At 42.0% G+C, this 25,569-nt stretch overlaps 1 protein-coding gene across 14 annotated transcripts in view; it reads right to left on the bottom strand.

Moving 5' to 3' along the window:
- DOCK7 (dedicator of cytokinesis 7) overlaps nt 1–25,569 on the bottom strand; it is an 870,736-nt gene that overhangs the window by 631,215 nt on the left and 213,952 nt on the right. For all 14 annotated transcript variants that reach the window (XR_013603568.1, XR_013603571.1, XM_078669468.1 and 11 more), the window contains exon 8: nt 23,029–23,095. Coding sequence is in view for 12 of the 14 variants with exons in the window: in XM_078669468.1 (XP_078525594.1) it covers nt 23,029–23,095 (67 nt within the window). In the remaining 2 variants the exon portion in view is untranslated. The remainder of the gene's footprint in view (nt 1–23,028; nt 23,096–25,569) is intronic.

Genomic DNA, 25,569 nt, shown 5'->3' with positions numbered 1-25,569 from the left:
TTGAGAAAATTAGCTGCATACATGGCAGTGTAGTGTAAAAAACAGGCTAAGATTATATATAAGATTCTCTCAAACATGAAAAGAGTTTAATCCACTGGGACGGACAAATGGTATTCCCACAGGTAGTTTTGACTAACCTTTCCTATATTGTGGCCTTAATCATAATTTGCACCCATATGCTCGTAAAAGGGATGATCACTGACCTGCTTTTACTCTACAGTTACGTTTAAATACAATAGCGTGTTCTGAGAAAGAGAAACTTTGGGAATGCAAAATGGTTATAAATATTCTTAGCTCGATCTTGGGATACGTTTCGACATGACGAATTTACGAATATATGTTTCAATAAGTTTGTTCAATAGGTAAATAGCAGATAACAATCTGCAGGTATTCCAATGACTGCATGGCATTTCTCAATATCTGCGGCACTTCTTGCCTGCAGATGCTTGGAATCAGTGTAACCTATGTGGGGTACAATAACCTCCAGACTGAGAATCAGAGCTCTTTATGTAAACGTAGTGTGCAGAGTACATAGTGATACAATGTAATGATTTATCCTAACAGGAGCATTCAGTTATAACTTCTTTGCTCGTTAAAAACTCTCAAAAGGGGTCTTATAAGCCCTGAAGGTACTTGGTACCATGTAGGGGATGTGGGGTATTTCAGCAATTGAAAAGGCAGGCGTCTGAAAACTTAAGAAAAGAAGAATTGTTAGCAATATGTATGATATAAGGATATACAAATATCAGCAAAGATCTGGCACATGGATCTTCATTCTACATTTTCTTGTGATAAAATGGAAATTATCAGAAACATAAGTTAGTATTTTACCAGTTGAATTCAGTGATGAGCAGTTGTTCTGTAATATATATTAAGCGGAAACTCTGCCCTCTTATAGAGTCAGTATAACTTGTAACATGAAATACACGAGTTGCTGTTGCTACATATAAAATATATATATATATTCTTGAGGCCAGATTGTTAAAGATCATGACTGCAATATACGTACCTGATGTAAAAAAAAACATTAGTACATAATAGGTTATCATTTTAAGGAAATTGGTTTAACGGGGAAGTACCGATTTCCTTTGTACTGGTTAAAGTACTAATAATTATTCATAATAAATAGTTATTTACAAACACCCAATGTTTTCATGTATTCCATATTACTTGTAATGTGCTTCCGTCTCATAATCTTGCTTTTACTCTTGGTAACTAAATATCTTGAACATGTTATTAATTTTTTGACATGATTTTATTTGCTTCCCATAATTTAGTTTTGCCTTGCACATTATTCTCTGCAAATACCTGTGAAAGCACAAAAAAACAGCTGAAGACATTGTTTTTGCCTATTTTGTTAGAAGTTTGCTTTCCAAGCATGTCCAGAGATAGTGTTATCACATTGTTATTGCCTACTTTATACACTCTTATACATCGATATGGTCCTAAAAAGTCAGCGCACGTAGTATGTCTCAATGCCTACCTAGGGTCTAAGCCCAAAACCTTTTATCACAATGTAATAATGAAATATCTACAGGGCAGATCTGGATCTTTTTGACTTTATTCTTTTAAATAAAGAGGCTCAGAGTTGACTCTTGCAAAGAAAGTTGATTTGTTCCCTTTGAACTTACTGAATTAACTAAGAAAACCTAGCATAAAGTGTATCTAGACCAGCTGCTTTCACATTGGAGAAAAGTCTTACAAGCGTCTTCAACAAAGAGTTCAGAGGGCTAGGAATTTATTTATTTATTTATTCAAAGTTTTATATAGCGCGAACAAGATCCTTACAGATATCAGAGCGCTTCACAAAGATAGGGTAGGGACAGTAGGGCTGAACAGAGATAATGGAAGCAGTATAATAGTCACTAACATGGTAGGATAATAATAACATGCATAAATCATATCAATATACAATCAGGTAAACAAGTAATATAAGATGACACAAGTCATTGATCCCACTACAGAGGTGTTCAGGTACACCTTGGGTGTGTGGATGGCTTATACCAATGTTTTAGTATAGAGAGAACACTGAGTGGGGGCATCGGGAGAGTGAATCAGTAAACCAGCGTGTATCATATATTGGTCGGTAGTAAGAGAGTAACGTAGTAGTGACCCCATCAAGTAGAAGTATAGTGCCAAAGGACAGGTGAACAGAGATACAGAGCAATGCAGAGTCTCTGATCCAGCACCTATAAGGTTCAGGAGATCTTGGCCAGAAGGATGTTTTTCACCTCTTTCTTGAAGATTGCAGTGGAGGAGATAAGCCTGGTTTCATCACCACCCCCTTTTCTGAATCATTTTGTCCACCATAAGCGTGGAAGGGTATACTCAGATGTGAGTCCCTTGCTCATTGCACCATCAGGATTCAAGCAAGCCGGGCCAACGACGCCTGAAATGGCAGAAACCGGTCCCCGGAAGCTTGTTTCCTTCCCAGTACAAGAATTGGCTTGGTAGTTTGGTTTGCCCTGTTCCCATCATGCACTGGGACAGGAACAGACTAATTTGCATATAGCCAAGTTCTGAGCTGGGATGGTGCAGTGAGCTAAAAAACGGTGATGGATCAAGCCCTGATCTTTGGACTGGGTAAGAGTGGTCTGCTTAATTCAGGCACTCTGTTCATCACCACCCCCTTTTCTGAATCATTTTGGCCACCATAAGCGTGGAAGGGTATACTCAGATGTGAGTCCCTTGCTCATTGCACCATCAGGATTCAAGCAAGCCGGGCCGACGACGCCTGAAATGGCAGAAACCGGTCCCCGGAAGCTTGTTTCCTTCCCAGTACAAGAATTGGCTTGGTAGTTTGGTTTGCCCTGTTCCCATCATGCACTGGGACAGGAACAGACTAATTTGCATATAGCCAAGTTCTGAGCTGGGATGGTGTAGTGAGCTAAAAAACGGTGATGGATCAAGCCCTGATCTTTGGACTGGGTAAGAGTGGTCTGCTTAATTCAGGCACTCTGTTCATCACCACCCCCTTTTCTGAATGGTTTCAGGAGGGAGCGCATTCCAGATCCTGGGTGCCATTCCTGAGAAGGAGCGCTTGTATGTTTTTTCCTTCCGGAATCTACGAGGTTTCAGGAGTAGGTTTTTTGTACTTCTATTGGATCTCGAACCTCCTGATATAGACAACTTTTGAGCCAGGTAGTTGGGTGCATTGTGGTGCACAGCCGAGTGTGTCATAACTGCAATTTTTAGCTGTATTCTGGCTTCAAAAGGCAGCCATTTTAGGGACTTTAAGTCTGGGGATATATGCGAATGTTTTCTTGAGCCAGTAATGAGTCTCGCGGCAGCGTTCAGGGAGGCTCTTAAGGGTGCTGTTGTGGATAGCGGGAGTCCGCTGAGGGCCACAATTCCGTAGTCTATTCGAGGGATGACTAAAGCTTGTACAGCAGTTTGGAAGTCTTCGGCAGGGAGGAAGGGTTTAATTTTCCTCAGTGTGTTGATTTGGAAATTAGCTGCTTTTGTGGCTTTGCTAACGTGCTGCTGCATGTCGAGCTTGGCGTCGAGTGTGATGCCTAGGGATTTCGCCGAATCGACTATGGTAGGTTGGACATTGAGTGCTGTTAGGTTATTGAGCCAGGTTTGGGTGGTGGAAATTTTCGCCGGGGGTGAGATGAGTAGGAACTCAGTTTTCAGAGCATTTAGTTTGAGGTGATTATCGGCCAGCCAAGATTGAGTGTTAATAAGCGTGGAATTCAGATGTTTGATATCTTCCGGGGATTGTAGCTTTAGGTAAAGTTGTGTGTCGTCGGCGTACATATGGAATTGGACATTGGAAGCATGGAGCAAGGTGGCGAGCGGTTCCATGACGAGGTTGAACAGTGTGGGGGAAAGGGAGGATCCTTGTGGAACACCTAGATCTGCAGGCACAGGTGTAGATAGCACATTGTCGATCTTGAACTTCTGAGACCTGTTGTGAAGGAAGGACGAAAACCATTTGAGAACAGTTCCCGATAGACCCATTCTAGTGCTTAGCAGCTCCAGCAAGTTCTCATGTTTGACCGTGTCAAATGCTGACGAGAGGTCAAGAAGGATTAGGAGGCAGGACTCATTGCGATCAAGAATTTGGAGGGCGTCATCAATTATGTGTGTCATAGCTGTTTCCGTGCTATGTTTCGCTCGGAAGCCTGATTGATGAGGGTTGAGGAGGTCAAATTGGTCAATGTGTTTTGTTAGTTGGAGTTGGACACATTTCTCCAGCAGTTTGGCCAGGGTGGGGATATTGGTGATGGGCCGGTAATTGTTTAGGTCAGACGGATCAGCTGTAGGTTTCTTGAGTATAGGCGTGACTTGCCCCACCTTGAGGGAGTCTGGAATGAGGCCTTGTTGCAGGGAGCTGTTGATGATTTTGGTCCAGAGAGGGAGGAGCAAGGGGATGAAGTCTTTTACAGCATTAGCAGGTAGAGGGTCTGTGAGGTGATTAGAGGGCTTCAAGGTGCAGAGCAGTTTGTGTATTGCTTCTTCCGAGTAAGTGTCGAAGTACAGCCAAGATGCCTTGTTTTTAGGTTGAGTGTTAGCCATTCTGGTGTGGTTGGGGAATCGGCTTACATCCATGACGAGGTCATTTCTTATGTTGTCAGTCTTTAGCTTAAAGAAAGCAGAGAAGGCTTCACAGTGTGGGGTGTCGCTTGTTGTGCTGTTTGATTGTAAGGGTTGTGTCTTTGTTTGGGTCTTGATTAGTTCGAACAGCTTTCTAGGCCTGTTTTTAGCTTGGTCCAACTGGCGGCTAAAGAAGTCCGACTTTGTGCGCTTTATTTTCCTGAAGTAGGCATTTCTCTTGTTCTTAAGCCTTTTGAGGTGCAGTGCTGAAGGGTCTGATCTCCAGGTGCGCTCTGCCATTCGCATAGTACGCCTGTCGTCATTGAGTCTATCATCATACCAGGGGTTAGAAATTTTGGTGGAGACTCTCTTCAGTTGCAGTGGGGCGACTTCATTGATTATTGTATTCATAGAGTCAAGGTAGTGGTCGATCAGTGATTGAACATCCGAGGCACCTGAAGGGGGAAGGAGGAGATTGCCGATGTGGGGAGGCAGGGTAGGGGGGTTAAGATTCTTCATGTCCCTTTTCCATGTTTTGGATTTGATTGGTTGAGCAGGGTTAGGTTTAACTTTTTCATTGATAAAGAAGGTGATAATGTGATGATCTGACCAGTCGCAGGGTAGAATCGCCTCCAGTTGTGTAGAGTTCTCTTTGGCAATGATGAGATCGAGTATTGAGCCTTTGTCGTGTGTTGGTCTATCGCATATTTGGGTGAGGTCAAGCGCATTAAGTAAAGTTTTGAGACTATTCACCACTGTGTCTTTCTGATCGTTCCAGTGGAGATTGAAGTCACCCAGGTAGACTTGGGTGGTCTGCCGACCGGCATTGGCAGTGATCATGTCCATGAATTGTTGGGTGAATATGTGATTGTCACCAGGCGGGTGATAGATGAGATGTAAAGCACAAACTTTGTAGTGTAGTTCCTATTATCCCAATAGGCTCTGCGCATTGGAATAATACCTTCAATAGTATAGGCCTAGACCAGACGTTAACTAGGTCTACTACTGTTGATATTAGACTTAAAGTTTTGGGTTTGCCAGCTAGCTCGGAGTTCACTAGAAACTTTCTCGAATAGGCAAGGAGGAGTTGAACCTCCCTGGATAGACAAGAAGGGATTTAGTTTCTGACAACCATAGAACATGACAACTTTGCTCTCCCCTAATCAAGAGTATATCTCTAGAGTCGTGTGAACAAAAGGCAATTTATTTTACTCAGTCAGTACGTGCATTCTTAGTCTCACCAGTTTGTAGAGAAAAGGAAGAGACGGGCGTGTTCAATAAAAGATGTTATTTATTGATCAGTCTCTTTTCTCATACAAGAGAAATGGATCGATATAATTGCAATACTTATAGTTAAGTAAAGTGCATACAATAAAAGCAGAAGTATAAAATAATACTGTAAAAACATTGATATGGTTTCTAAGCCATATGAAGGTTTAAAATGAATAAAATAGATACATACATATATACATTTGACTAATCGTACTCAACTGGTGTTTCTAGCTACGCCTACCCCGTGTACCTGACCTAAGCCTAATACGTGGGCGGGAATAGAAAGTTACAGTTTAAGTTAAGTTTGTTTTGCCAAGTGACTGACTAAAGAATTCTCTGCGAGGGGTTATTCAGTTCTGTACCTGGAATTTAGGATGGATGAGGGATGGTATCTCTCGTCTCTGGTCTCGATATTCCAGGCTGCCTGCGAGGGCTACCCGGAAGCGCCAGAGCTGGATTTCTCGGCAGGAGAAATAGGCAGCTGCTCGTTCTCAGCGCGTCAAGAAGGCGGGGCTGCGCCAGCGGGGTCTGCTCTGCTCTGGGCTTCGGCAAGTCTGGCTGCTCCGATCTCGTCACCACCGCGTGTGTTTGCATAGGGCAATATCGGTAATATTTATACCTTTAAGGTGCCGAGATTGACGTAAGGATGGACATAGATACGTCAATAAGGATGTCATACGACTTGGTCGTTAGCACATTCTTTTGCTGAAGTTCTCGATGAAATCAAAACAATGGCCGCAGGGTTTTTCCCAGGTTGACATAGGTTTGATTTGTTTTGAGAACTCCGTATGCCTTATCAGGGGCTGGAGGAATATCGCTTGTCTAATTAGATGGCAAGCGTTATGACCTAATCAGATAACACGTTCCTGTGCCGTAGTGTGGCTTTATCAGATAACGGTTCCTGCATCATGGGGGTTTTCTGCCTCATGGGATGGCTGCTAGTTAACTTGTTAACCAGAATAGGGTCAGGAATAGGGGGATCAATACAGAACCTATAGGAATACATCACACCCACTCCACGCTAACTATGGACATATTTACTAATCTATGCATAGTAAAACATACTATAGAGTATTGTGTATACCTTACCACCCAAAAATACATAAATGCATTCTGAAATTATCAAATATACGGAAAAATGCAGTCATATGTATAGTATGCACTCAAGCTGTAGAATATTGCTAAAGTAAGCACGCATATGTATACATTATTGCTATTTGGTATATGAAAATTTACACATGAAATGGCTCTTAATACAGAAAAAAAAGTCGAGACCATTTCATCACAGAATAAAATAATTATGAACATACCAGCGGGCAGCTAATGTCTATAAGCTATCTAACATCAGAAATTTCAGTTCTCTAAGAATAGTTCTTACTTTAAGCAGAAGATAAGTGTCCCGAAAAATATGCAAAAATATTTTGGGGCTGCTGAAAAAAATCGCTGTCCGTGAACTGGAGGGAAAATAGTTCATGGTATTCTGTTATTAAAGTTGAAGGCCAAATTCAGGGAACGCCGTGTGCGAGCTTGCTCAAAAGTCTCTATTTCTGCCCTGGTGAGAACATCATATCATTCAGGCTTTCGAAAAAGCTGTCAACAGCTTCCTGGGAGAGTTCCACTAACTCGGAAAAAGGTGTAACCATGCATTCATGCGCATGATTGTCTCCATTGACGTTCTGATTTGGATTGCTGACAGAAGGTCGTACCTGATCGATGCTGCTTTCATCTTGAACTTCACTACCCCTTAATCGTAGTGGTGAAGTTTCCACGAATGCCGTCATCAGGATTGGTAGCCGTTGAGGGCAGCACAAAGCATGAGCCTTTATCGGACTCAACAATGTTTCTGCATCCATTGGCGCATCTGATTGTAGCGTCAGACAGGTGTCCAACACGCATTCTTCTCCGCATAGCAGGCACCTTAATACAGGTAAAACACATCGATGCCACATTGGTCGAAATGATAGAAACCAAGTCATGTTCAGGTCTCTAAGCCGGGATAGTCCCAGGATTTTTGATATCCGGTCCCGGTATCCAATGGCTCGGATTGTTTCTTCCCTTGTCGCAGGTGTTTTGTCTGTGACATGGTTTGCCATAACGAAATATTAGGAACAAGAATAGGATTCCTGCAATTAGTCCTAAAATGAGGGGAAGTCCGCCAAAAATCGAATGGACGAAATCTGGAAAAATACCCAGTATGGCTTTGAATGGTGTTAATGCCATCGAAAATACTGTCTTAAATACCTTTGAGACTCCACTGGTATCAGAAATATTTAAGATTTCATTCAGGATTTCTGCGAAATGTATGGGGGAATTAGTTGATAATAATGAATGTATCTCTGCAGTCGTCCTTGCGACTTGGATATCATACGTTTCTTTTGATGACGTGAGCCTGGTCGGCGTCTGAAGAAGCACTGTTTTCATTCTGCTTAAAGTATCTATTCGAATAGAAGTAATTTTCAAGTTGGGCCATGCCCTTGCCTCCCTGTCTGGAAAGGAGCTGGGGAACAATAAGTGTCCACAGCACTTGACCTTCGCAGTCGTAGTTACGAGATAAGGAGTCCCGGGTATAAGACTACAACATCTGTGATCTACAATTAGAATGTAACTCCCATTATAGAGTCTTTGAAAGAATGGTTCTATCTCTGTTGCAGGTGTGCCTTGCTGGTGACATGAAAGGTTATTTGAGTTCCCTTCACAGGCTCCATGCAAACTAATTCCATTACACAGTAGTGTACCGCTTAGTGACATCGCACAATTATCGCCACTAAGAAACACTTTCTGTCCTTTATTACTGACACATGCATGTGAATAGGGCAAGTTCCATGTTGTTTTAATGTACCCTTTTCCTAATTTTTCATACATGCCAGCCTGTATATATTTTTGGCAGTATTGAAACCTGAAGGTTGATATTGGAATATTAATTATCCCATGTATTATCCATTCACTGACAGGTCGTTCTGACATTGTCACTGGTAATCTCTCAAGTTTCTCAATGCTCAGGATTGTATAATCAGCCCCCTTCTGTGCCATACTGATTTGTCTATCAGTAAGGTTAAAGATATGGAATAGTGATGTTGTGTTGATTAAACGCCAAGGCACATAGCCTGAACGCAGATTTTGTAACGTCCAGCCAAGCTGTACAATAGAACGCAATTGAGACTGACCGTGTTGTAACAACAGTAAGTCTTGCGATAATATGTCGATTGCTGAAGACACAATGCTGTCCAAAGAAAAAATTCTGGAGGACAGAGTCATTAACCCATTGTCCACTACAGAAAGTGATTTTTCCAAATTAATACGGTCAATTTCCCGTATCCTTTCTGCTGTCTCAATTTGAGTAACCTTCCAGGCCTCATTGTATGCTGCATATACAGAGGCTGCTATGAAACGTTTTTGACGCTGTTTGCGCGGTCCCATAATGAAATCACGCAAGTCAGCACCATCAGTAAGTGAAGTTAGGTGTTGCTTAATTTCTGCCAGTGTGGAAGTTTGTAGCCATTGAAGGCATAATTTGCCCACACTGTAGGTGGTTATTATCCCTGGGTGTTGTCTTAGGGAATATCTAGGGTCTGGCCTGGTCAATTTGAACCCCTGTGTTTTGTTCAGGAATCTGTCTTGACAGTTATTGGTATCTGTGTGCCAGATCAACCACTGTTTCCAATCAGGATGTGTTCTGTTTTGGTTTAATACATAATTTACGTCCATCTCTTCATCTGTAGAGCTATTGCTGTTCATTGTTGGTTTTGGAATAGACGGTTTATTTAAGTCTTTGATTTTGGCTAGGCCAAGACAGGTGGTTTGTTGAACAGTGTCATTTAAAAATATAATTTGTTCTGGGATCATGCAGGCTCTAAACAAAGATTCTATACCCTGTACTTGCCATTCTTTTGTACCCCAAACACTTTTCACTTCAACATGTTTGTCCCAATAATCAAAACCAAAAGTATTCATTTTTTCAAAGAATGAGTCTGAATATATCAATTTCGTGTATGTTATCATGGTCTTTGTCCCTGTCTTATTTGACAATTTGAAATAAAATGTTTCACCATTACTTATGTTAAAACCTGAAAAGTATGAATATTTGTCGTAAACGGTTCTTGAGCTTCCTTTTGGAGGGGTTGCACAATGTTCCCATTGATTATAATTTAAAACATTTCTAGGTTGTGCAGATCTATGTATAAAATGGTTACCATAGTGGTTGTAACAGTACATACTATCATAATTTGTAGAACCCTGCAAATAATCATGTTTGGTAAATTTAGCAGACATTACTAATTTCTAATTTCTAATTTAAAACATTTATAAAGTCAGACATCATATTATTAATGCTTTCGAAGTCCCAATCATCAGCAAATGAGCTTGGTTTTACAAAGTCACTCAATGAGATCTTAATTTGGTGTGGGTATTTCAGGATTTCAACCGGACCATAGATTTCGTAGTCAGTGTTGTCCCATGCTACCCCACCCGGTATAGGATTGGCTGTGAAGTTGACTGAAGAAAGTTCTCTTTTCTCGACGTGTGAAGATGTGTGTGGTTTGAGGATCAAGTTGATTTTCTGACTTGCTGTGTCCATTTTAGCATATTTTCCCTCAATGAAGCGTCCCAATGTTAGTATCATGATGAGCCAAAGTATGAGGATAAATGCACCAAAACCCACCCAAAATTCAATCCATGGAGAAATCAGATATGTTTCTTTCAGTTGTTTCAAAAGTACTTTAACTTTATCTTTAAAGGTTTTTGTTGATGGCTGTGTTTTTGAGTCAGTGAAACCTTCAGAGGAATCATCGAAGTTTATGAAGTAGCCGGATGCAGTTCTGTCAATTGTTCCAATTGCTTCAGGATTACTGTTTCTTGCATAGTCGTTTGTTACTTCATTATAGGTTGGTGTGTCTCTGCTAAATGTTTTTATTTGGGTTTTCAGAGGTCTAAGTTCCATTGCATTGTTGCATAGTCCTTGTTGTTCTTCTGTAGGCGTTTCGAATGTGATTAGCCTCTTTGTTAGGACCTCTGTACTGGTAGCGAACCTTGGTGTTCTGCTACTTATGGGGAGTCCACTTGGCCTACTATTTGTTATCGGCCACATGATTGTGGTTTTACCAGGTCGATGGATACAACTCGGTTCTCCTTTTTACCAGCAAGCGGCGGTAGTACAACTGATCTTGTCCCGTTGACAGACAAGACAGGAACTGCTTTTCTGTAAGAAGGCCCACATTCCTTCTTTACCGCGATCTTTTCTCTGACTAGATCCCCGACTTTTGGAATCCAGACAGGTCTTGCTGGGACAGGTGGTGGTTCTTCAGTGGTTGTTGGCTGCTGTTTCAACTTTATGTTGCTCAGGTCTTTTCTTGTTTCATTTAAGTCCTGTAAAATAGCCAAACGATCTTTGATATCAAAGCTTTTTTCCTTCACCACTGAAGTTTGACTGTCAAGGTCAGAGATTAACATCCTAGTTCCAAATAATAATTCGTACGGACTGAATCCCTTCAGAGAATTTCTTGGCAGGTTATTTAGACTACGTTGGACACTTATTAGATGTTTGACCCACCCAGCTCCCGAACCTAATACCTTTCCGTTATAGATTGCTTTATGTCACGGTTTTTTCTTTCAACAATTCCGTTCCCCTCAGGGTGAAATGGACAAGAGTACCGCAATGTCACGCCCATGCTGACCATGGCCTCCTTATAAGCTCGAGAGCTAAAAGCAGGACCCTGGTCAGAATGCAGCATGCCAATTGCGTATGTGCCGATAAAGACTCGCAAATCTTTTAGAACAGTTCTGGCGTCAGCCGTTCGCTGGGGCCACATCCATATGAATCTCGTGCATGAATCCACTGCGACCAAGATATATTTATAATTACCATCCCTTTGTAAGGGACCACAGTGGTCCAGGTAAACACAGGCTAATGGTTTATCCGAGATTAGAAGGGGTGTCTGTGCTGGTCGTCTCACCGTTGATACCTTCATTCTTTGACATATCTCACAGTCTAAAACATAGTTCCGTGTTTGTCTTCTCATTTGTGGCCACCAGTATCTCTGTTTTAATAATGATACTGTGGCTGAGACGCCAGCATGTACAGAAGCAAGCCCTTCGTGTGCCGCTATTATTAGTCCTAACCTATGTTCCATGTTTGGAATTGCCCTATCCCCCACTCCAGGGATTCGAGCAAAAGGAACATTGTTTGCATCAGTTATGTATGAGTATTTTACTGGAAAGCCTTTCGGGAGTGTTTCTATCGAATCCTTTTCTGTAGCGCTGACAGCCTGTAATATTTCGCTGTCTATTTTTGTTTTTGACCGTGTGATGGCAGCTACGGAAGCCGTTTGCACAGCTGCCTTCGCTGCCTCATCAGCCAATGAATTCCCTGCAACGTGAACGCCATCACGTTGATGACTCAGCGTATGTATCACGTGAGTCTTTGGTAGTTCTTTCTGAAAAAGAACTACTTGTTCCCAGAGCATTTTATGCTTGATTGTGCCACCTTTCGCATCCTTGAAACCATTCTGAAGCCAGATCTGCAAGTATTCATTGTAAGATTGAACGCAATAATACGAATCGCACACTATGAGTGTGAGGAATTCTCGATCGGTATTTTCAAGCGCCATCTTGAACGCCAGTAGTTCAGCTCGCTGAGCTGTACAATCTCCTAGAGATTGTGTTTTAGTGATAGCTGGTTTAAATTTCCCTTCGTGCCAGCGACCTTTAACGATCGCGCACGTAGCACTGTAGGCTTGTTTACCCCCTACTGCGGGTTGTGCTGATCCGTCTGTGTATATTATACAGTCGTAATGTTCTAGAGGCAGAATTTCGGTCGGCGGAGGACATTCAAATTCATATTGGAGAAATTCTTGTGTTTTTAAGTTAGGATCAAATTCGTATGTTACGTCTGTTGCAGCAAGAGAATTAGCCCATTGTATCCATCTCGGATGGAGCGCTTTAGCATTTGGAATGCTTGCCTTTGTTACCGCCTCTAGGGCTGGTATCGGTGTCACGATTATTATTCGTTTACCTTGTGCCAGGGCTCGTTCTTTTGCTATAGCTGTCTGTGTTGTAGTTAGAATTTTTTCCGTTGGGCTGAATTTCATTTCAGCCTTAGTGTACAAGTGTGATTTGAATGCAATTGGTACCTTTTCTCCCTCATTAGAGGTCAGGTATGTGAATCTGCATCTTCCTGGGATGACTCGAATCACAAGATTGCGTGTGTTATCACGTGTTTCTAATTTTGTTTTAATTAACATGTCTGTTTGTAAAGATCTCAGAATTTCTGTGTGTATTTGAGTCCAATTGGTTCTTTTAAAATCTGGTTTTATTAGATCATAAAGGGGGTTGACCCTTTCTGCGTAATTTGCAATGTATGTTCTTCCGAAATTTAGGAAGCCTAGAATTGACTGTAGGTTTTTTAGTGTTCTAGGTGCTTGGAGTACGGCACATTTCTCTAGGAAATTGTCAGCCAGGCTTTTGCCTTCACTTGATAATTCATATCCTAAGAACAGGACTGTCAGATGGGCAATTCTGGATTTTTTAAAGTTGAATTTGTAACCCTCTGCTGCGAACCCAAGTATTATGGTGTTCACTCTCTTCAAGTGAGTCTCCAAGTCATCATCTGTTAAGTATATGTCGTCGGCATACGATAATGCTTCGTCGTCATATGTTTGTAGTAATTCTGTTACTCTCGTTGAGAATACTCCCGGGCTGTTCTTGTACCCCTGGGCTAACCGACAGAATTGTTTTTGAGTGCCATTTATTGAGAACGCAGACAAATATCTGCTCTCTGGTGCTATGTTTTGACAAAAGAATCCATTAGAGATGTCTAATGTTGTTTTGTATTTTTTGCGCACTATGTTATTCATTAGTGCAGCACTATGCGAGTTTTGCACTGCAAAGGTTTTGCAACATGAGTTAAGGTGTCGGTAATCCAAAACTAGACGGTATGAATTGTCTGGTTTGGAGACCGGAAACAAAGGGTTGTTCATTTGTGAGGTGCAAGTTTCAATCACCCCCTGGTATTCTAGCTGATCTAGGATTTCTTTTACCTGTTTTTTTGCTTCTTGCTTAATTGGGTACTGTCTCTGTGCAGTAGGTTGTGATTTTAACTGGATTTTGTGAGGAGGAAAGTCCTCATCCCATCCTACGTGATTTTTATATAAAGCAGGAGCTAGGGCTACTGCCCACTTCCTAGCAAGTGTGTATTTTTTATGAATTGGGATGTGATTTGAGAAGGCAGGCATAATTACTTCTTCGCCATGAGGGCACTCCCTGACAAACTCTGGTGGCCAGTCTTTTTCAGCTAGTAGGATGTCATAGCCCTTGGAGAGATTATCCCAAAATAGTCCCCTGATTTTTCTAGTCTTATCCCCTTCTATACGTAATGTTATTTCATATATTTTGTGAGGTTTGCTAACTCTGGTGTCTGCAGTTTCCACTTGAAGATATTCATTCGTGTCCACTGTCTCCAGATGATTCATCAGGACTTTGCGAGCTATGCTCACTTCTGCTGCGCTGTCTAGCATTGTCTGAGCCCATTCTCCGTTTTTCAGTTGTGTCCTCAGAATTCTCGGCATTGTTAACTATTTTAATGCTGGCTACCTTCTTTTTTGGAAATTGTAATTTCTTTTTTAGCTGAGCAGGTTCCTTGTCTTTGGACTTGGCGTGCTCTTCTCTTTGTTCTGATCGTCCTCTTCTTTCCGATTTCTGCGAGGAAGTCTGAAAAGATTGAGAGGGACGTGTATCATTGTCTTGATATCTATCAGGCTTTTTTATATTATCCCTATTTCTAAGGTTATATCTTTTCCCAGAGGGGTCACTTTGGGGTGACCTGTGTCTTTGGTTCGGAGATTTTTCCCTTCGCCTAGGAGACCTTCCTCTGGACTGGAATTTCTTTTCTTTAGGATTGGATTGTTTGTTTCCATCCCAGTTCTTTTTCTGTGATGATGAATTATTATTAAAAAATATTTTTTCAGGACTTTCAATCAGTTGTGGTTTTACTGGTATTCCACCTAAACTATCTCTACCTAGTTCCTCATAGGATTTTTCTATGATTCTGGCAATTTCAGCTGGTTGGTCTGCTATATCTGTCTCTTTTAACCTCTGGCGGATCGCCACGTTTGCTGCTTCTCCCTTGATGTTGGCTAATAATATAGCCGAGACCTGCTTGAAGTCTTTCAGTAATTTCATACCAAGAGTTAAAGCGGGTTCTGGACCGTATTCGTCTTGAATTTGTTTTAGCACATCTGGTATTACCGAAATGGATGGAACACCGTGCGTTTTTGTGTAGATGGAAGCAAAGACTGTACCCCAAGTGTCACAGTCCTCAATGTGTGGTGCGATTCCCATTGGAAGACAGATAGTCAGAATCCTGTGTTTTTCTAACGGGGTGGTGTCTGGAAACACCGCCTCTATTTGGGTGATTTTTAGTGCTAGCCAGAATGGTATTTGTTCCCGTTTAGCCGGTACTTTACCTAGGCAGGATTGTATGTTCTGTGGTGTCATTTTATTTGTGTTCCCCTGGTGAGGGGTCAGCTGTGGAATTTTAATTGCTGGCTGAATTGTTGAAGTCCGCATCACATACTGGACTAATTGTCTATGTATTTTTATTAATTGTTTTAGTTGTACTAAAAGATCTGCTGCAGGCATTCTTTCGAACTCTGGATGTGGTGTGTATCCGGCTAGGACCGGCCACGTTGCTCCTGGTCTACCTAAAGGACCGAGCCTGGTGATGTGATTATTATGTTTTAGGGCGCCATTAAATAAGAGCAAATGCTCTTGAAATTTAAGTGGTACTTCCACCTCCTCGAAAGGAGTGTACGTTTCAGGAGGTTCCTCTGTTTTGTAATAGTGGAAGTACTTTGTTACAGCATTTGCTGCTGGAAAATGTAGCCATGAATAGTATACCTCTGTCTGCCGATATTCGTGTGCCTCAATTACGAATATGACCGTGCCACCTCTAGGTGTCAGTCCATTTTCTATAAGTTTTAAGGTTATAGATTTCCTTTTGATGACCGGGATGAGTATTATATCCGGGTCTGCTTCTTGCAGCGCAGTATCAGCTGCTGCTATTTCAGCTGCTAATCTAACTGCCTCTCTTTCTCCTTCACTGTCTGACATTGTACCGACAGGAAGCTTATTTCTTTTGTTTGCAGATCAGGTTTCTTATGGAAACAAAGATTAGATGCACAATATTTTGGAACAGTGTATCCTTCAACGTTGACTTAAACCAAGAACCATACATAGGAGTTCCCTCCTGCAAGGTCTGGCGGATATGACCTTTCACCCACTCCAGACGTCTTTGGAGTATTATGGGAAAAAGGGGTCGAGTGAGAAAGCACGACTGAGTTACTCTAAATGTCTTATGTTAGTTTTATCGCCCTTCCAAACGCGTTGGGCGCCATGTAGTGTAGTTCCTATTATCCCAATAGGCTCTGCGCATTGGAATAATACCTTCAATAGTATAGGCCTAGACCAGACGTTAACTAGGTCTACTACTGTCGATATTAGACTTAAAGTTTTGGGTTTGCCAGCTAGCTCAGAGTTCACTAGAAACTTTCTCGAATAGGCAAGGAGGAGTTGAACCTCCCTGGATAGACAAGAAGGGATTTAGTTTCTGACAACCATAGAACATGACAACTTTGCTCTCCCCTAATCAAGAGTATATCTCTAGAGTCGTGTGAACAAAAGGCAATTTATTTTACTCAGTCAGTACGTGCATTCTTAGTCTCACCAGTTTGTAGAGAAAAGGAAGAGACGGGCGTGTTCAATAAAAGATGTTATTTATTGATCAGTCTCTTTTCTCATACAAGAGAAATGGATCGATATTATTGCAATACTTATAGTTAAGTAAAGTGCATACAATAAAAGCAGAAGTATAAAATAATACTGTAAAAACATTGATATGGTTTCTAAGCCATATGAAGGTTTAAAATGAATAAAATAGATACATACATATATACATTTGACTAATCGTACTCAACTGGTGTTTCTAGCTACGCCTACCCCGTGTACCTGACCTAAGCCTAATACGTGGGCGGGAATAGAAAGTTACAGTTTAAGTTAAGTTTGTTTTGCCAAGTGACTGCTCGTTTTCAGCGCGTCAAGAAGGCGGGGCTGCGCCAGCTGGGTCTGCTCTGCTCTGGGCTTCGGCAAGTCTGGCTGCTCCGATCTCGTCACCACCGCGTGTGTTTGCATAGGGCAATATCGGTAATATTTATACCTTTAAGGTGCCGAGATTAACGTAAGGATGGACATAGATACGTCAATAAGGATGTCATACGACTTGGTCGTTAGCACATTCTTTTGCTGAAGTTCTCGATGAAATCAAAACAATGGCCGCAGGGTTTTTCCCAGGTTGACATAGGTTTGATTTGTTTTGAGAACTCCGTATGCCTTATCAGGGGCTGGAGGAATATCGCTTGTCTAATTAGATGGCAAGCGTTATGACCTAATCAGATAACACGTTCCTGTGCCGTAGTGTGGCTTTATCAGATAACGGTTCCTGCATCATGGGGGTTTTCTGCCTCATGGGATGGCTGCTAGTTAACTTGTTAACCAGAAGAGGGTCAGGAATAGGGGGATCGATACAGAACCTATAGGAATACATCACAACTTGTTTGCCCTCGCTGGTGATGTCGAGGCAGAGGAGTTCACAGGAGGAAAGGGAGGGGGAGGTGACTTTAGTAACGGAGAGGTTGCTCCTAAAAATGCATGCAATTCCCCCACCCGTCTTGCCAGGAGACCTGTCCAGCCTAATGATGTGATAATTGGGGGGGACTAGTATGTCCATAATCGGGGTAGAGGCTTCAGTAAGCCACGTTTCCGTTAGAATGGCTAGGTCCAGATCCATAGCTGTGACGAGATCAGCGATGTCGGAGGAGTGTCTCTGGGCCGATCTGCAATTGAGTAGGATGCATTTGAGTTTGGGAGAGAGAAGGGTGGTCGAGCTATCTAGTATGAGGGGAACTTTTCTCAGGTTGTTAGGGACGGAACCTCTGTTGAGTGTTGGGAGCCTCAGAGGGTTTGTAAGAATTGTGGGTATGGGGATGTGTGTGTTGGATATGTGTTTTACCGGACCTTGGCCATAAGAGCGTAGGAGAGAGCATAGGTCGCGGTCCGACAATGGGTTGAGGGCACGCCGGGGGCGGTGGGAGTTATTGCGAACGGGGATAGTCGGCCAGCGTGGGTGTCGTTGGAGGCGAGGGTATGTAGGGAGGGTGCGTCGCTTGTAGGGTAGAGGGATGGTGGGAGGTAGACTGGGCTGTGAGGAGAGAAGGTCTTTGATTGCGTGGACATCGTTTTTGATTTGTAGAATATCCTCTTTGACTTGTTGGAGGGTGGATAGAGTCAGGTCAGGAGGTGCATTGGGGATGGGGTTGGTGGTGAGAGCCATTGGTGAATGGGAGTAGTGAGCTGGAAAGCGGGCAGGGTATCGAGGGGGGGGATATAATAGCGTTGTTGGAAGGTTCTGGGGTGCTAATTGCAGGGATGGCATTCAAAGTGTGGGCGTGTTTGTGGGCGAGGGGTGTGGGTGAAGTAGGTGAAGTAGGCGGTGGGTGGGAGGCATAGGTAGTGTCGTCGATGGGAGACGGTGCCGGTGAGTAGATGAGTGAGTGAAGGCTGAAGACAGTGCGGGAGACAGGAGGGTAGTGAGGGCTGAGAATAGGAGGTGGGAGAGAGGGGGATGGTAAGGTAAGGGAGGCGGTATGTTCTGTATCTTTTGTTGGGAGGGTGAGAGTGTCGTGGGTGGGGGTGGGGAGGGAGCTGGGGAGGGAGAGGTGTCCGCCGTGGGGGGGACGGGAGGGGGGGTGGATAAACTCCGAGTGGTGGTGTGTTCAGATGGTGGCGTGTTATGGGTGAGAGTTGTTGTGTCAGGTGTGAGAGACTCGTGGGTGAGAGTGGGGTGGGAGCTGGGGAGGGAGAGGGGTCTGCCGTGGGGGGGATGGGAGGGGATGTGGGTAAACTCCAAGCGGTGGTGTGTTCAGATGGTGGCGTGTTGTGGGTGGGAGTTGTTATGTCAGGGGGGAGAGAGGTGGAGGGGGTATGAGTGGGGATAAGAGGGTCATGTTAGAGGGGCGTCTAGTATATGAGGTGGAGAGATTTGTGACTGTCCTTGGGGAGTGTGGGGCGTTAACAAGCAGGTGGGCCATTTACTGGGGTGCTGGGGGTAGAGGTGTTGTAGGTGGGGCCTGCGACGTCAGAGGTGATAGTGCTGGTGGAGTTCTGGGTGGGGGTCCGCAGCTTGGAAAGGTGCTCTTTGAACTTGGGGAACAGATTGTCTAGTAGTTCCAGGTTCTTGTCCGTGGATTGAATTAGGACAATCCCGTTATTGTAGATAGTAATGGTAGTCCTGCCAGGGAAGAGGTGGGAAGGTGTGATAGAGAGAGTTAGGCCATGAGTTGTTTTCCTGGTGGTGGAGACGGTGAGTAGGGATAGGAACGCTTTTCTCCATTGGGCTCTGCGTGAGGTGTGGAAGATGATATCAGTATCAGTATTTAAAGACCAAATGTTTCTGATATAAGTTGGTGAACGGAATGGAATATGGCTTTTATGTTTTGCTCCTTTCAAAGCAGCTAGCCTTTCTGTATTGATCTGAACAATTGTGAGAAGTAGCTGCTCATTTAATGTTTTTTCAATATCTAGTGTAACTTTTTTGATAAGTTTCAATGGCCACTTCCTACCATCTGAAATTATAAACATGCACACAATCCTTTAACATCTATTGTTTTCTTCACTTTAAAATTTAAAATTTTAGATTGTTCTCTTAGTTCATCATTAAACAGACTAGCCATTTCTGTTTGCCGGTAGGTCTGAAATAATAATGTAGATTTTTTTTTCTCAATAAAAACTTCGCGAATCATGGGAGCACAACCCTTTTAACATCCCCCAGCTCTCACACACCTGTTGAGTGTGTGTATTGTAAAGATTCCATCTCTTGAGAGAATATTTAGAAAAAGGAAAGGAGAATAAACGAGCTTAGTACACAAAATAAATAATTTGTGTTTCATACCCCAAATCTGTTTCCAGCTGGAAAGCAGACAACAGAACTTGTCAATATGACCTCTGCCTGGATTTGTCCCACTGGGAGAAGAAAAGTTGTACCAGAATGAAGAGAGCTAGAATTGATAATATAAAGTTGAAAGAGGCAGAGTTCCGTATATTTCACTTTTAATCACCACAAAGTTGTGGAATTTCTCCATCACAATGCCTGAAAAGGAACCAGAGGATCCTCTTTGATGGCCAACTCTTGTACGCAACCTTATCTCAATACCTTGGACAAGGAGTCAATATGCTGCTTTTCATCCTCTGAAAAGGTGTATCTATGGTAACACCATCTACACAGGCCTTCCCCCAGCAAAAAAAATATTATTAACAGCTTCCAAAAGTTGCTACAACTGGTAGAATGTATGTGCCTTAATCTTCACAAATGTTGAGTACAACTGTAGGTCGTGGTGCATATAAGATTAAGTAAAAAATATTATGCACTGGTAAAAAAGCCTACCTGGGCAAAGGCCCAAACTGCTTGAGATCCCTGGACTTGGGTTACTCTCACCAACCACAAAAATACACATAGCAACCACACAACTAATGCACTTTCAAATAGTTGAAACACACAGAGAGATTCTTGAGAGTTCAGAGTCATAGGCTGCGGAATTCACTGACCAAGGATTTGAGAGCCAAATCAAATTACAAGTGGTTGAGAAAGCTTCTAAAATGTAAACTTTTTAAGATCGCTCTCACAAACTAAGCTTTGACAAAGCCAATATGTCTTGCCTTTGAGACCTATTGGCTTTGTTAAAGATTTTCAGCCAATGCTGTGCAACATGGCTGGATAAGAAAAAAAAAACTTAAGATGTGACCAACCACACCACGCAAAATTTAAAAAGCAGGATGCTTTTTGTTGTACTTATTTGCCGATCCAAATAGGATCCCCAGGTGGGAGTAAGAACACAGAAAAGGCGGGTGAAGAGGAGCAACACAGAGGGCCGCGGTGGCGAACAGGAGCAATGGGCGAGAGTGAATGAGAACACATGGAAAGCAACACACAGTGTGGAAGGGACATGGGCAACATGGATTTTAGGGGAGGGCAAGGGAAGCAATGGGCAAGACAGGAACGTGGAGCAGACGTGGAGAAATACACTGATGAGAAAGCAATGGCAGGAAGGCACAAGAGCTAGTGCCACATGGAGGGAGGCAGGGACAAACCCACAGGATACCATAGCGCAGGGGGAGAGAAGTACAAGAGGGAGACAGTTGGAAAACGTATGCACTCTCATGAAGTGCATAACCAAAAAGTAGTGTTTGAAAAGCAAGCAGAGGAAGCATAGAAGCCAGCCACTCAAACAAAATGGAAAAGAGGCTATGCTTCCTGGAAGGGATCAACCCAAGATTATCCTGCTGGAACACAAAAAAGAAGCAGGCAGTTGAGAAAGACAGGAAAGTCAACCATTTGTAAGTAATGGGTATGCTTCAACCCTGCGTGTCATTGGTAAGCCCACAATAGGTCTAGCAACAGAAAGAGCATGATCGACCTAAAAAGGATTACAGTTGAAATAAACTGAACAAAGCTTCCACCTTACCAGCATTTCCCGTATGCTGGCAGAAGACATCTGATTAAAGTAATTCAAGGAGACACATAGTGTTCTGTAAAACTCCTGAATAAATAAAGAGCGCAGTATGTGGTTGCCATGTTGGATCCCTTTACTATAAGTTGTAGTTGATCATACCGCAAGAGCTGTTTACAGTTTGTTATATTTTACAATCCTTCTCTTCTCCTTCCCATCCTTTTTATCCCACAAAAAGGCCTTTCCATCATAACTAACACGAGGGGTTAAAGAGCAAAGAAAACTTACTTTTCTGAGAAATAAAAATAAGTACATTTGAATCATTGATGGTTGTAGCCTAGGGGGGTGCTGTTTGGATGCAATGAAGAGATGATATTTGACAGTACAAGAATGTTGGTAATTTCTTATCCTGAAAACTATGAAAAACAGTGACTTTGGTTGCTTTCCTTACATTGCTAGCTGAACAATGTGGCTACATCCCTTCATCTTAATGAGTAATTCCTTCTTCTTTCTTGTCTGCTATCTGCCAAAGCTAAGAAGGATTTTTCTCAGATGAGATTCATGGTGCTTTCAGTTATTTTATTGAGAAAACAAACTCCGAACACTGACCATTCTGACACAAGAAGTTAATTTACTAATTTCTTAATCTCAAACTCGGGTTCAGTAGACCTAGGTGTCACATCTTGAGAAGTTCTCAAACATTTTAAATGCTCTTTCCAGCAGTTTATTCACTTAATGTAAATGTGTGCTTTTGGTAATGTGTTTATTTGCAATTCTGATATAAGGACCACCCTGTCAGGATCTTTGTGAGCTTAGATGAAGTTAACATTTTATGACACGGACACTAAAGTAACAAGTGAATGCAAGACAATTTAAAAACTCTCATCCACTTAATGCAAGGAAACTTTGTTTCCATTTTGAGATGACTCCATGAAATATATCAAGGTTATATATACTATAGTTCAGATCCCTATCTTCAAGACGCATTGTTGAGATGATTGAAATGTTTGCTGTGTCTCATTTAACTTTTTTACTGAGTTTTCAACTACAACTTTATGTACTTGTTTCTTTTTTGACTCGGGCCAGAAGAAAAGAGGAAAGCAAAAGAGCACCACCTCAAAAGGTGCAGCAGGAATACCTACTTTTGGGATTCACATGTCCAACTCATGGATGAGGGCTAAGATTCTATATACCAGGGTAATGACACACATCACTGGGTTAGACGTTAGTATATGTAAGGGAAGAAAGTCACTTGGGAATAAAAACATTACCCACTCCTGTCATTTCCACATCTCCATTCATGATTTCTTCAAGGTTATTACTGGTGTTAAATTTTGTACTGCAATTGTGGTACTCCTGGGTTACCAGAACAAGCAGCAAATGTAGGTTATGTTTGTTTTAAGTGAGCAGGGCAAATGAGCCTGTGATTTCCCCGGTTACCATTTCTCTGCCAGCCGCAATTGCTAAGAGATGAGATAGTACCTAATTATTTCAGTCTCACATTTTAAGACATTTTGGATAGTAAGACATGGTATTGTATGGAGGTCTACAGCCTAAAAGTTATGTTAAATATAGATTAACTTAATATTAATAAAACAGACTCTTGAACATAAGAAACAATGTATCTAATAAAGACATAGAAAGAAAATATAGTGATTAAAAAACTGACCTTTTTCTTTTCCTTGGCATCATATAAAGCCAAACTAGCAAATATGGGCTCTATTTCAATTTCAAACCTGAAAAGAGAAGAGAACATGTTTTTGCATTATTAGAAAACTACCAAGAGAGGGCCAAAGTTCAATCATATTCACATGTTTACTTTAGTTTTTGAAATCTCATTTAATGTGCAATAGGGGTTTAGTACATACTCAGTTTAATCACACTTATACCAATATACTTTCTGTAGCTATTTTTATTTCTATCACACTGGTTGACACAATTAGCCATGTTCTGCGCTATTCCCCAAGTAGGTCTTCAGAAAAGAGCCACATACGACACTAAGGGACTTATTCAAATGTTGGAGGGTAGGGGTCCTCCATCACAGATGTGGTGGGCATCCCAGCTGCCATAATACAAATGAATTATAGCCAATGTAATTTGCAATACAGTGGACAGGACAACCATAATTGTTTGTAACGGGGGTTCTGTCAACGACCTCTAAATAAGGGCCAATATCTTCATTTTTAAACTTTCTGATCAAATCCTTCTATTGCATGTAGGACCAGAAATCCCATTTCGGAATCATCATCTATCACAGGAACATTAAACAATTTAAGAGTGCCTGCTTTGCATAGACATCATATACAATAACTTAACACCAAATCATGCTGACCCTATTTTTATGTGCTGGTTCTTCCACAGAGACATTTTCACCTCTTGGCATCTGCTAGTCTTTAAGTATAGTTTTTTGGAGGCAAAAGGTATTGAAGAGAATGGGTTGCATGCATGTGTGTATTATTTAGTATACATAGCATGACCCCTGTTAGAGGACAACAGAGCACTGTACATGAAGTACAATAAGTATGGTGAAAAATACTGTGGGTAATTGAGAATAGCAGTGGTGGCTGGGTTACTCTAGGGAGGGAAGCTGGGTGAGAATTAATATGGAGACTGCCAAGAGGAGAGGGGCAGAGTTGATGAGGAATGAAAGTCGTAAGCAGTTGAGTGTGTAGTGCGGCACAGCAGTTCCTCCTACCTGATACATGTGTAATTAAGGTGCCAAACACAAGTTTCTCTTCTATATAGACTAATGGCGGACTTCCCCTCCCATTATGCTCCAATTTAACGATTTATGTATCTGTGCCTGGTGCAATGCGCATACATACAGTCTTTTTGTTCCTTGACGCTGCTGTAATAATAGTTTTGACCTCTCCCCAGTAGAAAGTTAAGATATAATATATTCAATCTGTACAAATACTTTCTTGAGCAGCTAACTGATAGGGAACAGAAAATACGGTTTTATTGTGCCACAGGGAACATTAATACATGCTGTCTTTTCCAATGGCAACAGGAAACTTTTCTTTTTGTCTCCAGCTCTATCATTTGTAATAGTGGGAATACATATTTAATTGTTTCATAATATTTACCTATGCCATCTTTCCAAGTTCCGTTGTCTTTTCTAAATTGTTGAGCAGCATTTGTTCAATGTTTTCCCAGTCTACTGTCTAACCTGACAAAGAACAGAAGCTATCTGCAGTCTCGATTGTTAAGGGAGGGTCAGAAGCTGCTTTTTCTTTTTTTAATGCTTTATTTAGCATTTTTATAAAGTACATAACCATATCATGAAAAATACCCATGAATACAGCTGTAAAGTTTTCTTAGTCAACATCTGAAGCTCTACATAAAAAATGTGATTCTTCTAATTTCTTAGTCTGCACAAACATCCATTTACTCTTATACAACCAGTTAACCATACACTACTGTGTGCACCCACCGTGTTTCAAACCCATCCTTCTGAAGCACTGGGTTTTCTCATTCTCCAGGATTTCTCCTCTAACAACTTCTACATCTCAACATCTACTTTCTTTTTTTTTGTATTCGTTTTATTCTTATATTGTCAGCAATAGAATGGGTTGAATAGTCTAACACTCAACAATTGGAGTTATTTTGATTACAGATAAGCATTTAAACCCGGTGGATAACAGATTGGATAGGTAAGTACAACACCTGAGATGGAGACCCCTCCCCGCTGTCCCTCACTACAATCAACTAATACCTTCCATAGGGCCCAGATTTTTTCCCAATTCCGCGGGCTACCTCTGGCTTTATATATAGTCCGCTCTGCTTGCTGGCACTAATCCAAGTCGGTTTCCACTCCGCTATTTTGGGTGGGTTAATTGCACCCCAGTATTTTGCGATGTTGCTTTTGGCGAGCATAGCTGCCAGGGTCAAGCACGTTCTCATAAACTTGTGCCAGTACTCCTCTCCAACAATCGTCAGTAAAAAACATCTACTTTCAATGCATATCTGGATGTTCCCCAGCCCGTTAGGAACCTCATTCTGGGCCAGTTATCAGCAGATTAATCATTTCCACCATATTTCCAAATATTCTTCTGCATTCTCATCCACCCACACCTTCCTCATTTGCTGCTCTTCAGCAGCTGTCGATTCGGACATATCTCTGATCAATTCTGCATCCTGGGTCATCCTGCGTACTGCTAAAGCCAGCAGCCCCAATGCTTCAAATATACCCCGCGTTTGTTTTCTTTCT

The sequence above is a fragment of the Lissotriton helveticus genome, chromosome 1_2 (genome assembly GCF_964261635.1).
Source record: "Lissotriton helveticus chromosome 1_2, aLisHel1.1, whole genome shotgun sequence".
Lineage (NCBI taxonomy): Eukaryota > Metazoa > Chordata > Amphibia > Caudata > Salamandridae > Lissotriton > Lissotriton helveticus.
The sequence above is the reverse complement of the archived record's forward strand: the minus strand, read 5'-3'. Positions and strand labels throughout refer to the sequence as shown.